The 12,113-nt window shown below is 35.3% G+C and overlaps 1 protein-coding gene across 1 annotated transcript; it reads left to right on the top strand.

The window, feature by feature from the left end:
- The first annotated feature begins 1,436 nt into the window (after positions 1 to 1,436).
- Positions 1,437 to 3,533, top strand: LOC105955750 (sugar transport protein 10). Its single transcript, XM_012979542.2, has 2 exons — positions 1,437 to 1,839; positions 1,945 to 3,533. The coding sequence occupies exons 1-2, from the start codon at positions 1,704 to 1,706 to the stop codon at positions 3,351 to 3,353; spliced, it is 1,545 nt and encodes a 514-aa protein (XP_012834996.1). The 5' UTR covers positions 1,437 to 1,703; the 3' UTR covers positions 3,354 to 3,533.
- The last annotated feature ends 8,580 nt before the right edge of the window (positions 3,534 to 12,113 follow it).

The following is a 12,113-nucleotide window of genomic DNA, read 5'->3' as shown; positions in this document are numbered from 1 at the left end:
ATAACTCGATCAACTCTATTACCCCACGACGAGACAACTCCCACGAGGAGATAACTTGATCCGCGCTACCACATCGTCGTGGGACAACACAGACGACTCAAGTAACTTACATCGCGACAACTTGGTCGCGCTACGCGCCAACGCGCCTTCACGCCTCTCCGACACACGCCCCAACGCGTTTTCGCACACCATCGACTACTACAATTTTTACTCTCGACACGATATGTCACCCATTTCAACATGGCCCCCACATCGACTCGAGAGTGGGGGGCTTAATGATATGCCTAATTGGCCGAACCCAATGGGCCTACAAATTATTTACCTACTAGGCCACGAGCCCAATATCGAAGACCACTATCACCGAGGCCCAATCACCTTCAAGTAAGGTTTGGCCCGACAATCTCAACTAAGCTATAAATAAATGTCTGAACTCATTCCTTAAGGTACGTCATGTTAACTGAGTAATACTATCAACTGTATTCTCTGGACTATTTTCACTATCCGCACGTCTGACTTGAGCGTCGGAGGGGTTTCCGTCGGATCAACCCCGGCCTAGTTCACGTGTTCTATGATCGCAGGTATCTCAAGGTCATCAAGCTCGTGAGCCAGTGATCCACTCTGCTCTTCCAGCTCATCCTACTTCAACTATCTAAGGTGATCTATCTCTAGTATCATCAGGCTGAGATGTTTATGGTCCAAATCTTTTGAATTAGTGGTGTGGCAAAGACAATGTTTTGGGGCTAGAAAGGAAAGGCGGAATCTTGAGGTTGAAGAGGGCAATTTTGAAAACACTAGGGACTGAATTAAACCTTTTGAAAACTTCATTTTGGGCATATGAAAACTTTGGGGTGATTTCGTAATTTTAAAAATATCTAATTTAAAGGAATTTAAAGGCTATTTGGGTCATTTCATGTCCAAAAATGCACGCCCACTCGCACAAACCGCGAGTGTATCGCACGTCGAGCTCGAAGGGTCTTTATTGCCTTTGACTAATTTTCATAGGGAGGTTTGTGCTAATTTTTTTAACACAGGGGTTTTTTCGGCAATTCGATAGTACACAAGGGTGGTCCTTGCAAAAAACCCGTGCCACTAAGCCAGTTAATTAGATCATTTAATCAAATAATTGTTATAACATATATACTAAACATTTAAGTTAATCATGTTTTAACATAATGGGATAAGTAGATCATTCGTTACTGGTTCTAAGATCAGATGTTCCTGACTTTGTCCATTCCTTTACCCACGCACAATCAAACAAAGTAGTAATATATGCTCAAAGAGTGGATCTCACCGAATTAATCTAAAAAACAATAACACATGTTAATTATAGAGAAAAACATGTTGGTCCAAGCATTTGTTAATCTTCAAAAAGTTGACCGTATACACTTACATTCTAATATTTTCTATATAAATAGCACTCCTCATCTTTTGGCAGAATAAATCAAGCAAAGCAAAAATAGAAAAAGATAATAACTGCGGGGGCAACAAGCTTTCTCAAGCAGATGTAGATTACATAAAAAAGAAAAAAAATAGAAGAAAAAAAGGAAATACATATACATAAATATAGTATAATTACTAAAAATATATGAAAAGTAGCTAGAAAACAGTAAAGGAGATTACTGTAAGAGACTCTATATCGAAGAAATTTCTTTAGTTTTGATTTTAGTTTTAGTTGCGAATAAAAGAAAATATAGTTAAAAAAGATGACAGTTGGTAGTTTTGAAGTTGGTGGAGCAAGTGCGGGAAACTATGAAGGCCGTGTTACGCTCTTCGTCGTCATTACCTGTTTGGTTGCTGCTTCAGGTGGTCTTATTTTTGGTTATGACATTGGTATCTCAGGTTCGTATTTTCTGTTGCCTACCTACTCAAAATATGTATTTATGGATTTCCATTTTCAACTACTTAATTAGATGTTCAAATAATTTTGTATTAATTAACGTGCAGGAGGAGTAACATCCATGGACGAGTTCTTGGAGAAATTCTTTCCATCGGTGTACGCAAAGGAAAAGAACGCATCTGGCCATGAGAGTCAGTACTGTAAATTCGAGAATCACTTATTGACTCTCTTCACATCATCATTGTACCTGGCGGCGCTCATAGCCTCCTTCTTTGCATCAGCCACCACCCAAAAGTTCGGAAGAAAGATCTCAATGACCACTGGCGGTTTTATCTTCCTAGTCGGTGCAATTCTCAATGGTGCTGCGGTGAATGTTGAAATGCTCATCATCGGCCGCTTGCTCCTTGGTGTTGGCATCGGCTACGCTAATCAATCCGTCCCAGTCTACCTCTCTGAAATGGCTCCTCCTAAGCTAAGAGGTGCACTCAACATCGGGTTTCAGATGGCCACCACAATCGGCATATTCGCCGCCAATTTGATCAACTACTTCACCGCTTCAATGCCGGCAAATGGGTGGAGAGTGTCGCTTGGTTTGGCTGCCGTCCCTGCTTTGATGATGACAGTTGGAGCAGTTTTCCTCCCCGACACACCCAACTCCATGATCGAGAGAGGGCAGAAGGATGAAGCAAGAGAGATGCTCAAGAAAATTCGTGGCACTGAAAATGTGGAACAAGAGTTCACTGATCTGTTGGAAGCGAGTGAGGCATCGAAAAGGGTGGAGTATCCATGGAAGAAGATCATGGAGCCGCAGTACAGACCACAACTGATCATCACATGTTTGATCCCAATGTTCCAGCAGTTGACCGGGATCAACGTCATCATGTTCTATGCACCGGTGCTTTTCAAGACACTTGGATTCGGAAACAACGCTTCGCTTATGTCAGCAGTCGTCAGCGGCCTCGTCAACGTCTTCGCCACTTTCGTCTCCATTTTCACGGTCGATAAATTTGGGAGAAGGGCTTTGTTCCTCGAAGGCGGTATTCAGATGATCATTTGCCAGATCAGCGTTGGAGTGCTTATATACAAGGTGTTCGGAGTTGCGGGAGTTGGTTCTTTCAGCAAGGAAATGGGCAATTTGGCTTTGGCTTTGATCTGCATATACGTGGCGGCGTTTGCTTGGTCTTGGGGACCTTTGGGATGGTTGGTACCTAGTGAGATTCACCCGTTGGAGACACGATCCGCTGGACAGTCCATTAACGTGTCGGTGAATATGTTCTTCACTTTCATCATCGGACAACTTTTTTTGTCGGCGCTTTGTCATTTGAAGTTTGGACTGTTCTTCTTCTTTGCTGGGTGGGTTGTTATTATGACGGCATTTGTATACTTCTTTGTGCCAGAAACGAAGAATATGCCGATTGAGGAGATGAACAGAGTCTGGAAGGCTCACTGGTTCTGGGGATCATACATCCCCGATGATGCTGTTGGTCTCCAACACCACAAGAGTGTTGCTGTCTAGACTTTTTGATCAATTTCTTTCTTTTTATATTTCCGTTTTTTATAAAAATCATGCAACATAATTCTTCTGTATATTGCTCTTGTTTAATAAGGTCGGGTTTTATTTGTTTTGTTTGGAAGAGGATCTTAATAATGTTTTTTTGTATTCGGATTTTGTTTAATGATATGTTGGATTTGTCAATTGGAATGTTTTGCTTGTGACTTTTTTTTTTTTTGAAGAGTATTTATTTGGTTGTATTTTAAATGGCAATAATGGTCGATGAATATGTATTTTATCTGACCGACTTGAAACGTAAACAAATTATTATGAAAATATTTTGAGAATTCATTGTTTATTTATAATTTAACACTTAAGAAATGTGATCTGGTTTTTAAAATGGTCTATTAGCGAGACCCTTATCTTAATAGAATTAGACCTACTTTGTTATTTGCATTTGAGAGCGAGGAAGGTAATCAAAAAAGAAAGAAGATGAGTTCTTCTTTCTTTTATCACTTAGGAGCCGTGTGATAATATCTTGTGGTCACAAAATCACAAGTCAAGAAGGGTACGATCAATGGTTTCAATAAACGAGTGACCACAATTCAAGGTTGTATAACAACAATTCAAATGAAAGTAGAACAATAACGATTTCGATAATAATTGGTGAAAATAGATCTCAATCAACAATATTCTACGGTTAGAATTGAACCTGTAGAATTGTATAGCTCGAAAGACTGGTTTCAAAAGCTCATCGAGAAGTCAAGATATGAACAATCTATCAATTCACCGTAGGTACGAAACGAATGATTTAGTGGATAAATACAATAATCCTAAATGGTCCAAGAGTCGGGAAAAGAACGATTTACGTTCAATGAACCACTGTAGAAACAAATCATGGTGAATCATAATAGAAGAAGTGGTTCCAACTAGTATACAAGTAAAGATGTGAAACAATTCCGAATTGATAGAGAAACGAATTGAAACTCGTTGAATTATTCAAGTCGATAAAAGAACTCAATTGAGAAATCAAGAAATCGGGATGAGAAATTACTCGAATAATTCCCGAATCAAGATGAGAACTTATTAAGTTCCACGAAGAGGATTTCGAATCGATCAACGATTTCAATAGCTCAAGAATTAATAATTCTCGGAAATCAAATTAGTTCACAAGATAGGTGACAATAAATATATATTGAATTTAAACGACGAGTAATAACAATAATAAACCGAACGATACGAATGCTCGGCATATATCCTGCTTTTCAGAAAGAATAGGCAAGGGATATGAATCCTCACTTGAAGTCCAATGCAAGTGCTATAAAAACACCTTACTCTCGAGTCATGCTCAAACCTCGAATAGTCTTGAGTGAGAGCTTTACTACGCTCAACACCTATACAAATATTTATCACTTAATAAGATTTACATAGTCAATTTCTTGAAACATTTATTAAGAATTTCTTGTCGCCACGGCGAATTCTAACAATCACTACGATCACCGTACTTATGCGAATCATCTACAAGTTCACTTTAGAAACCCACCCCAAATTATCGACCTAACACAGCAGTAACAGCCCCAGAAAATGATTGCATGAAACTGCCAGGTTTTTTAAACAAATGCATTCGCTGGCACTGTTTATTTCGAAAAATCATAACAATTTGTAAAGTTATCCAAATTGTCCAAATAATACAAAAAATTGAACCTGAAAATGTAATCTACAAGTTCTCAGAAGACACATAGCCTAAATTATTAGCTCAACATAACATAAACAGCCCCGTAAAATGAATACTCAAAACTGCCCTGTTTTTACAGATTTACTGTCACCTGATTCGGACCTCTAATCAGCTATAAAACATACTCTAATTGGACACAGTTTAACACTTACTTATAGTTCTCGCAGTCCTCTACGAGTTTAGTCACGGAATGATTCCCAAATTCGCACTCCAAACCCTCCAAATTCTGCTCCGAAAACAGGTGCAACAGTAGGTTTTCTATCCCTAAAGTTTCAATGAGCAGCTGGACTTCTCGCCAAATTCTGGCAACCACCGCCGATTAATACTACCAAGCTCCAACAACAATGGAAAGCTAACATCTCAAGGTTTCTAACCGTGTGTCCTGATCGTCAATATTCAACCTCTAATTAATTCTTCAAAGGACCAAAAGCTGAAATTCAGATTCTGGACATCTTATCTTCTTTACCCGATTCCGGCGACCATCTGATGCGACCACCACCGTAGGCGACCTGATCGTTGTAGCCCCTTGCTAAAGCCTTCTTCACGCAACCCTAATTCTGCCAATAATGTGAATTGGGGATTTCCGGATTAAAACCTCAAATTCCTTTCCTATACCCCACTCGACCAAAGAGAGAGAGAGAGAGAGCAGGCGAGAGAGAAGGAGAGCGATGATGAGAGAGAGAGAGAGAGAGAGAGAGAAAGGAGTTTGGAGAAGAGGATATGAATCGATCCTGCCTTTTCTTCTTTCATGATTCTTTCTACACACTCAATTTCTTAGAATTGTTTTGGTGATTTCCTGGTGATGATTTATCGATGAGAAGGTCGTAGTTTATATACCTAGGAGTGAAGTGTAGGAAGAATAGGATGAACATGACGCTGAGAAAGTCTGACTCGTCAAGTATGCTACGTGTCTTTCTCTAATTTTCCAATTAATCACACTTCTTTCTCAATTATCTAATAAACCACGTCCAAACTTGATTCCCAAGTTTATAATTATTATTATACTTATCCCCCAACATTATCTATTAATAACACATCAGCCCCAAATCTCATTATTTACTCTCATAATTCAATGAATTTCAGTAACATATGCATAAAGTAATATACATCTCTATATAATTACATAATATCATTTATTATATAACATATGCATAAATTAAATCACGGGTGTTACAGTTAATGTGATATATTTGTTTAAATCCGGGGTCAATGTGTAATAAATATTAGGGTAAATTCCACTTTACCCCCTCGTACTCTGCCCGAGAATCACTTTACCCCCTCGTACTCTCAATTTCATCGATTTACCCCATTGTACTTGTACAATTTCCCAATACAACCCTCTCCTTCAACTTTTGCCGATTTTGACTCTGACGCCGTTTGGTCAACTCTGTAAATTATAAAATTGCCACTGCCTATAACGCGTCGTTTTTTCTCCGTCAATATTGTCGTTTCTTCTTCTCCCACCACTTCACCTTCCAGGATATCCCCAAATTGAAGCCCTAACTTAGCAAAAATCAAGACCCAAATATTGATCGATTCCACCCAGTGCAAAGAAAAAAATATATGAATGTATGAAACTTTCTCTTTTCTAAACTCGAGAGTCAAAATCGAAAAAAGTCAATATTTACGTCAATATTTTGACTCTTGACCAAACAACGTCAGAGTCAAAATAGAAAAAAGTTGACGGAGAGGGCTGTATTGGGAAATTATACAAGTACATGGGGTAAATCGATGAAATTGAGAGTACGAGGGGGTAAAGTGACTCTCGGGCAGAGTACGAGGGGGTAAAGCAGAATTTACCCTAAATATTAAGGAAGTTAGAGCATAATGGATGGAATTGATAAGAATTATATTATGGAGGGTATTTTAGACTAAAGACATGGGGATGAGTTTATTTGAAAGACTGTTTTTTTTTGGACCAATGTGCATTTAAGTCCCTTGTCATATCCTGTTTTGCCATTTGCCCAAATATATTATATATATGTAACACCCCGCATTTTCTGTAAAATGTTAGTATTTTTTTTTACCACCTATATGTGCAAATTTATTAAATTAGGATTTAGAACAATTCTTGCATGATTAATAATTACGTGAAAATTATGTGATTTTGTGAAATATGTGATTATGTGAATTAGGTGATTATGTGAATTATGAAGTATGTGCTTAGGAAATATTTGGAGATATTATGTCGAAATAAATATTTCTCGAATTTGTAAAATAAATTATTTTCCATAAACTAAGATTTTATTCTTGCATATGAATTTAAGTGAGCAGTTTATCATATTTATGCATGCACTAAATTTTAGAAAATAAAATTTACTCATGCATTTTAGGATTTTAATTAGTGGAGAAAATTAGAAAATCCTCCCGTCATTTTCTTGAATTTTCGGTCACTAACACACACACACACACACACACACACACACACACACACACACACACACACACACACACGATTTAAAAATTGCATGTTAATTAGGAGAAGACATGCATTAGAATGCTTGTACTTTGGGCATTAAAAGAAATACCTAAAGGCTAGTCTTCCTACTCACTGGCTTTAACCACTCCCATACACCACTTTAGTAATCCAAAGGTCACACTTTTTCTTCCTTTCTTCTTCATTTCGGCATCCCCAAATCACCACCATAGCCACCATTTTCTCAAGCCCAAGCCACCCAAGAACCACCACCACACCTCTTCCAAAATATTTAAAAACACCCCCACAAAAATATGTATTTCCCTTTCTTCTCTATTGGATTTGAACTATCCGAAAACTCTATAAATACCTCCAAACTCCAATTTCACTATCTATAAGTTCAAAGTCTCTTTCTATTTCAATAAGAGGAGACTTTTCGGCCAAGGCTAAGTAAGCCCCTTCTTCCTCTTCTCTCTTCATTTTTTTTTCCGAAAGAGCTAAGCTCATCTTCATCCAAGTTCTTCTTCTTATTTTTCTTAATATATAATCTAACTCTTTATCTCTTCTTGTATTAGAGAGAAAAGAGCTAACAAATCCTTCCCTTAAAGAGTAGAGGTGAGAATTCTTGAATTCTTGCTCAAACATGCAACACCACTAGTATTTTCGGTTTTTATTTAATTTAGTTGTTGATTCTTGCATATTATGTGGTTATATTGCTTAGATGATAATTGCATGTAAGTATTTTGAAAAGATAAGTTTGTTCTTGAAGTTCTATGTTTTTCAAAAATTTGGGGGAAAATGCATAAGTTGCTTATTTGGCTTAATTAGTAGTTTGCATGTGTTTGTCTAGTGATTGATTGTTGATTTGTGAAAAGAAATTGAATTTTTGGCTTAACTATGAAACTTTCGAATTTTTGGGGTAAAAATGCATAAGTTGCTTATTTGGTTTAATTATTGTTTTGCATGTGTTAATCTAGTGTTTGATTATTGATTTAAGGTCTTGCATGTTAAGATCTAGTGATTGATTGTTGATCTAAGGTCTTGCATGTTAAGATCTAGTGATTGATTGTTGATCTAAGGTCTTACATGTTAAGATCTAGTGTTTTCTATGAAGATTGATGAAAAGAATTAAGAATTTGTGCTAAACTTCATTAAAAGACTCTTGCATGTGAAGATTTAGTGGAAATACATGAATAAAATGTAAAGATGAAAGTCTTGAACTTTCTTCTTGTAAAATTTTAGATTTCATGAAATTTTGATTATAGATTGTCTTTGCATGTTAAGATTTCGGTTATTTCTTGTATTTGATTATGATTATATGTTGGAAATTTTGAGTGTTAGACTCAATTTTGGTTGATTATTTAAGTGGATTAAATTTAGTTTCTCAAAATTAATTTTAATGAATGAGAAATTAATAAAATCACTTAATATAATATATAGAAATAATAAAGTGAAATGCCACCATTGAAAAAGATTGAGGTGTTTATGCACCTATTAAATAGAATATGTGTGTAATTAATGAGAAAAAGTGAGATACCTTTTCATGAAATTATTTTCCTAAGAGTTGTGACTTGTGGTCATAACATTTGAAAATCTATAAATAGATTCCAAAATCCACATTTGATTCATTCATTTTTTCACATGGAATTCAATACATCAATTGAATTCACTTCTCATCATAGCATCTCATTGCATATTGTTGCAATTATCAAGTTCATTTCTTCGTGTCGTATAAAGTCCTAAACGTCGTTTTGTTCGCCGTGTTTCAATAATTGTTGTGCTACTTTGTTGGAACTGTAATAGTCGTTGTATCTTAGAGACAATTGTCGTAAACCGAGAGCACTGCACGGGACAAATTTGTCTTAAGGAGAAAGAACCGAGTTCTTGCCTCGACTACATTTTTCTTGTCAAACTTGTGACCAAATTTTGTTCGTTCTCATTTTGAAATACACACACCCTAATAACAATCTTAAGACAAATTTTTAGTTCTATTTTCGAGATCGAGAAGAAGATATTCTGCCCAAAATCCAAGAAGTTGCAAAATCAAATTGGAGGAAAATGTCATTTTTGGACAGAACACAACATCTATGTTCCCGCCCATTTTCGGAGGTGATACGGTCAGAATCTGTAAAAGTACCATTGCACAAAAGTTGCAGAAAATCAAGTTGGCTTACTATAAATGTTAAATCATCCCAATCGAAGATCATCCGGAGGAGTTATGATGAAAACACGAAAGGGTGCCAGCACTGCCAACGCACCTTTTCATGAATAATGCAACCGTTCGTGACCAATGCAACTCAATGCACGAATTTTGTTTTTTTGATTCATGAATATTATTTAATATTTTCATGGTTCCATTGTAGGTGCAATTTTACACAGCACACATACTTCGACTTGGAGGCTTAATTTGATCATGATCAATTTCGAATCTAGAAAACCGTGAACGACAAAAGTTGTAGGAAATATCTTTGGCTATTCGGATCATATTAAATCAACAAAATCGGACATCGGATGCTAAATATATGATTAAGTTTTTCAGTGCTGCCAAAACTACCGATGCATTCCTTATGCGAGAATTTCAAATTCGTCCCAGAAGTTTGAAATGACACGTTTATAATTATGTCGGGTACGCCTTTTCATTTATAAAATTGTATCTCATGCAAGTGATAATATTATTTGATAAATAATATTGTATTATATGAGATAGAAACATGGTTATTTTGCATGACAAAATTATGGTGTAATTATATTGTACTATATCTTGTAATTGGCATTATAACTTTATTTATGAGAGCATGATAAACTCTGAATGCTCGAAGCATCTATAGTTACTAAAAGTGCTATGAAATGTTTGATTCCTAGAGATAATTGTATTAATATTGATATATGCATGAGATTTTACTGAAATTCGTAGGCATAATTTAAACTAAATTAGTGCATAATATTATGAGATGTTAGTATTGTCGCACACTTAAAATAACATATAATAATATTTTTTTATGATATGTTAATTATTTATATGATGTCTATGTCAATGAGTACATAGAATTAGAAGCATATGATATATGTTTGTTGAAGCATAATTTTTATGAATTGGAAATTATGTTGTAATACGTGATTAACTTATATGAATATTTATTCTATGAATATAAATGATTTTCAACATGAATAATGATGTTTAATCGGATAATGGTTTATTGAATGTACGAATGGATTATTTATTCCATGTTAATTCTGAAATGCTTATGTAGATATAAGATTTTGTATGCATGAATTATATGATGCATGAGAATATCTGGAATTATGTAACTACGATTACGTGCATATATGTATGCTTATAAGCTAATGATTAGTTCCAAATGTTATGTTATATCATAAATAATTCATGCTATTTGTGATGTTATTATGCTTAAATTCAATATTTGGTATATTGAAGATCAAGTTGATGCACTTAAATCTTTAAAATGATAATTTCGTATGTGTGTGCAATTAGAGGCATGTAATATTTGAAATTGATATACAATCGAAACTCAAGAAGCTCAATTTCTTAAGGAATATTTGTGCAGTTGTTATCTAAAAGAACATCGAAGATGATCGATTCGTTGGATCGTCTTGAATTTTGGATATTGTATTCATAAGACATAAGTATACCTGATGAATGAATGAAATCGAATTTTTTGATGTTGAACATCTGATCCATTCGTAAAGTAATTGTCGTTTTTCTTAAGAAAAAATGACTGTTTTTCTTAAAAAAATAAAAAAAAAAAAAAAAGTCAAACAAACTCTATATGGAGTCTTCTTTGACAATTTATGTACTTATCAAATCGCTGGTCCTTATCAACCATAGTTGACAGTATTGAGAAATGAAATACCCGAACTCTTAATGAGTAACAAAGCCATGTTAATAAATTCTTGAGTAAGCTAGAATTTGTGGGGGAGATTATGGCTCGCCACTTTCACAAAACTTTACCACATAAAGGTTTTGGACCATAGAAATATGGGGGTGTTTTGACTAAGGTAAAAGTACCTAAGTTGAACAAATTCAAAAGGCCTAAAAATATTGAAATGCATATTTATTGAATATGCTAAGTACGAAAGTGCTCAAGATAGTCATTCTTGATGCAAATAAATGTACGATTTGTGAAATTAAATGTGTTTGAAAAATTGGACTTTGACCCAAGTTTGACAAACAATTTAAGTGGATTCCATTTGCTAAGTTATGGAATAAAAATCTACACTTTGACTAGATAAATCTAGTGTGTTTAATTTCTCAAACTCGACTAAGGGTGAAAGGAAAATTAATGTATATGGAGGTGAAAAACCACCATCCCACATTGACAATGAGCTACATTTAAAGCACTTTATTAAGTGTAAATGGTTAGCCAAAGATATATCTCTCTATGAGATCAAGTGGTAATTTATAAAGTGATAAATAACCATACGCTCTATGAGATCAAGTGGTAATTTATAAAGTGATAAATAACCAAACGCTCAATAAAAGAGAGCTAAGAATCAACAATTTGATTTTGATTTTCTAATTTATGAGTTAGAAAATGAACCTCGGGCAACTAATGAGGTATTGTCCACTTGGGGGTTAATTTTCTTTGAGACAAATAACAAATTAGTGAAAACT

The sequence above is a fragment of the Erythranthe guttata genome, chromosome 12 (genome assembly GCF_056151865.1).
Source record: "Erythranthe guttata isolate IM_541 chromosome 12, IM_541, whole genome shotgun sequence".
In the NCBI taxonomy this organism is placed as follows: domain Eukaryota; kingdom Viridiplantae; phylum Streptophyta; class Magnoliopsida; order Lamiales; family Phrymaceae; genus Erythranthe; species Erythranthe guttata.
This window is presented reverse-complemented; position numbering and strand designations above follow the sequence as displayed.

Excerpts from the sequence above, each read along its gene's own strand:
- LOC105955750 (XM_012979542.2), top strand. The coding sequence starts at position 1,704 with ATGACAGTTGGTAGTTTTGAAGTTGGTGGAGCAAGTGCGGGAAACTAT. Across the intron at positions 1,840-1,944 it reads TTATGACATTGGTATCTCAG|GAGGAGTAACATCCATGGAC; the intron begins GTTCGTATTTTC and ends ATTAACGTGCAG.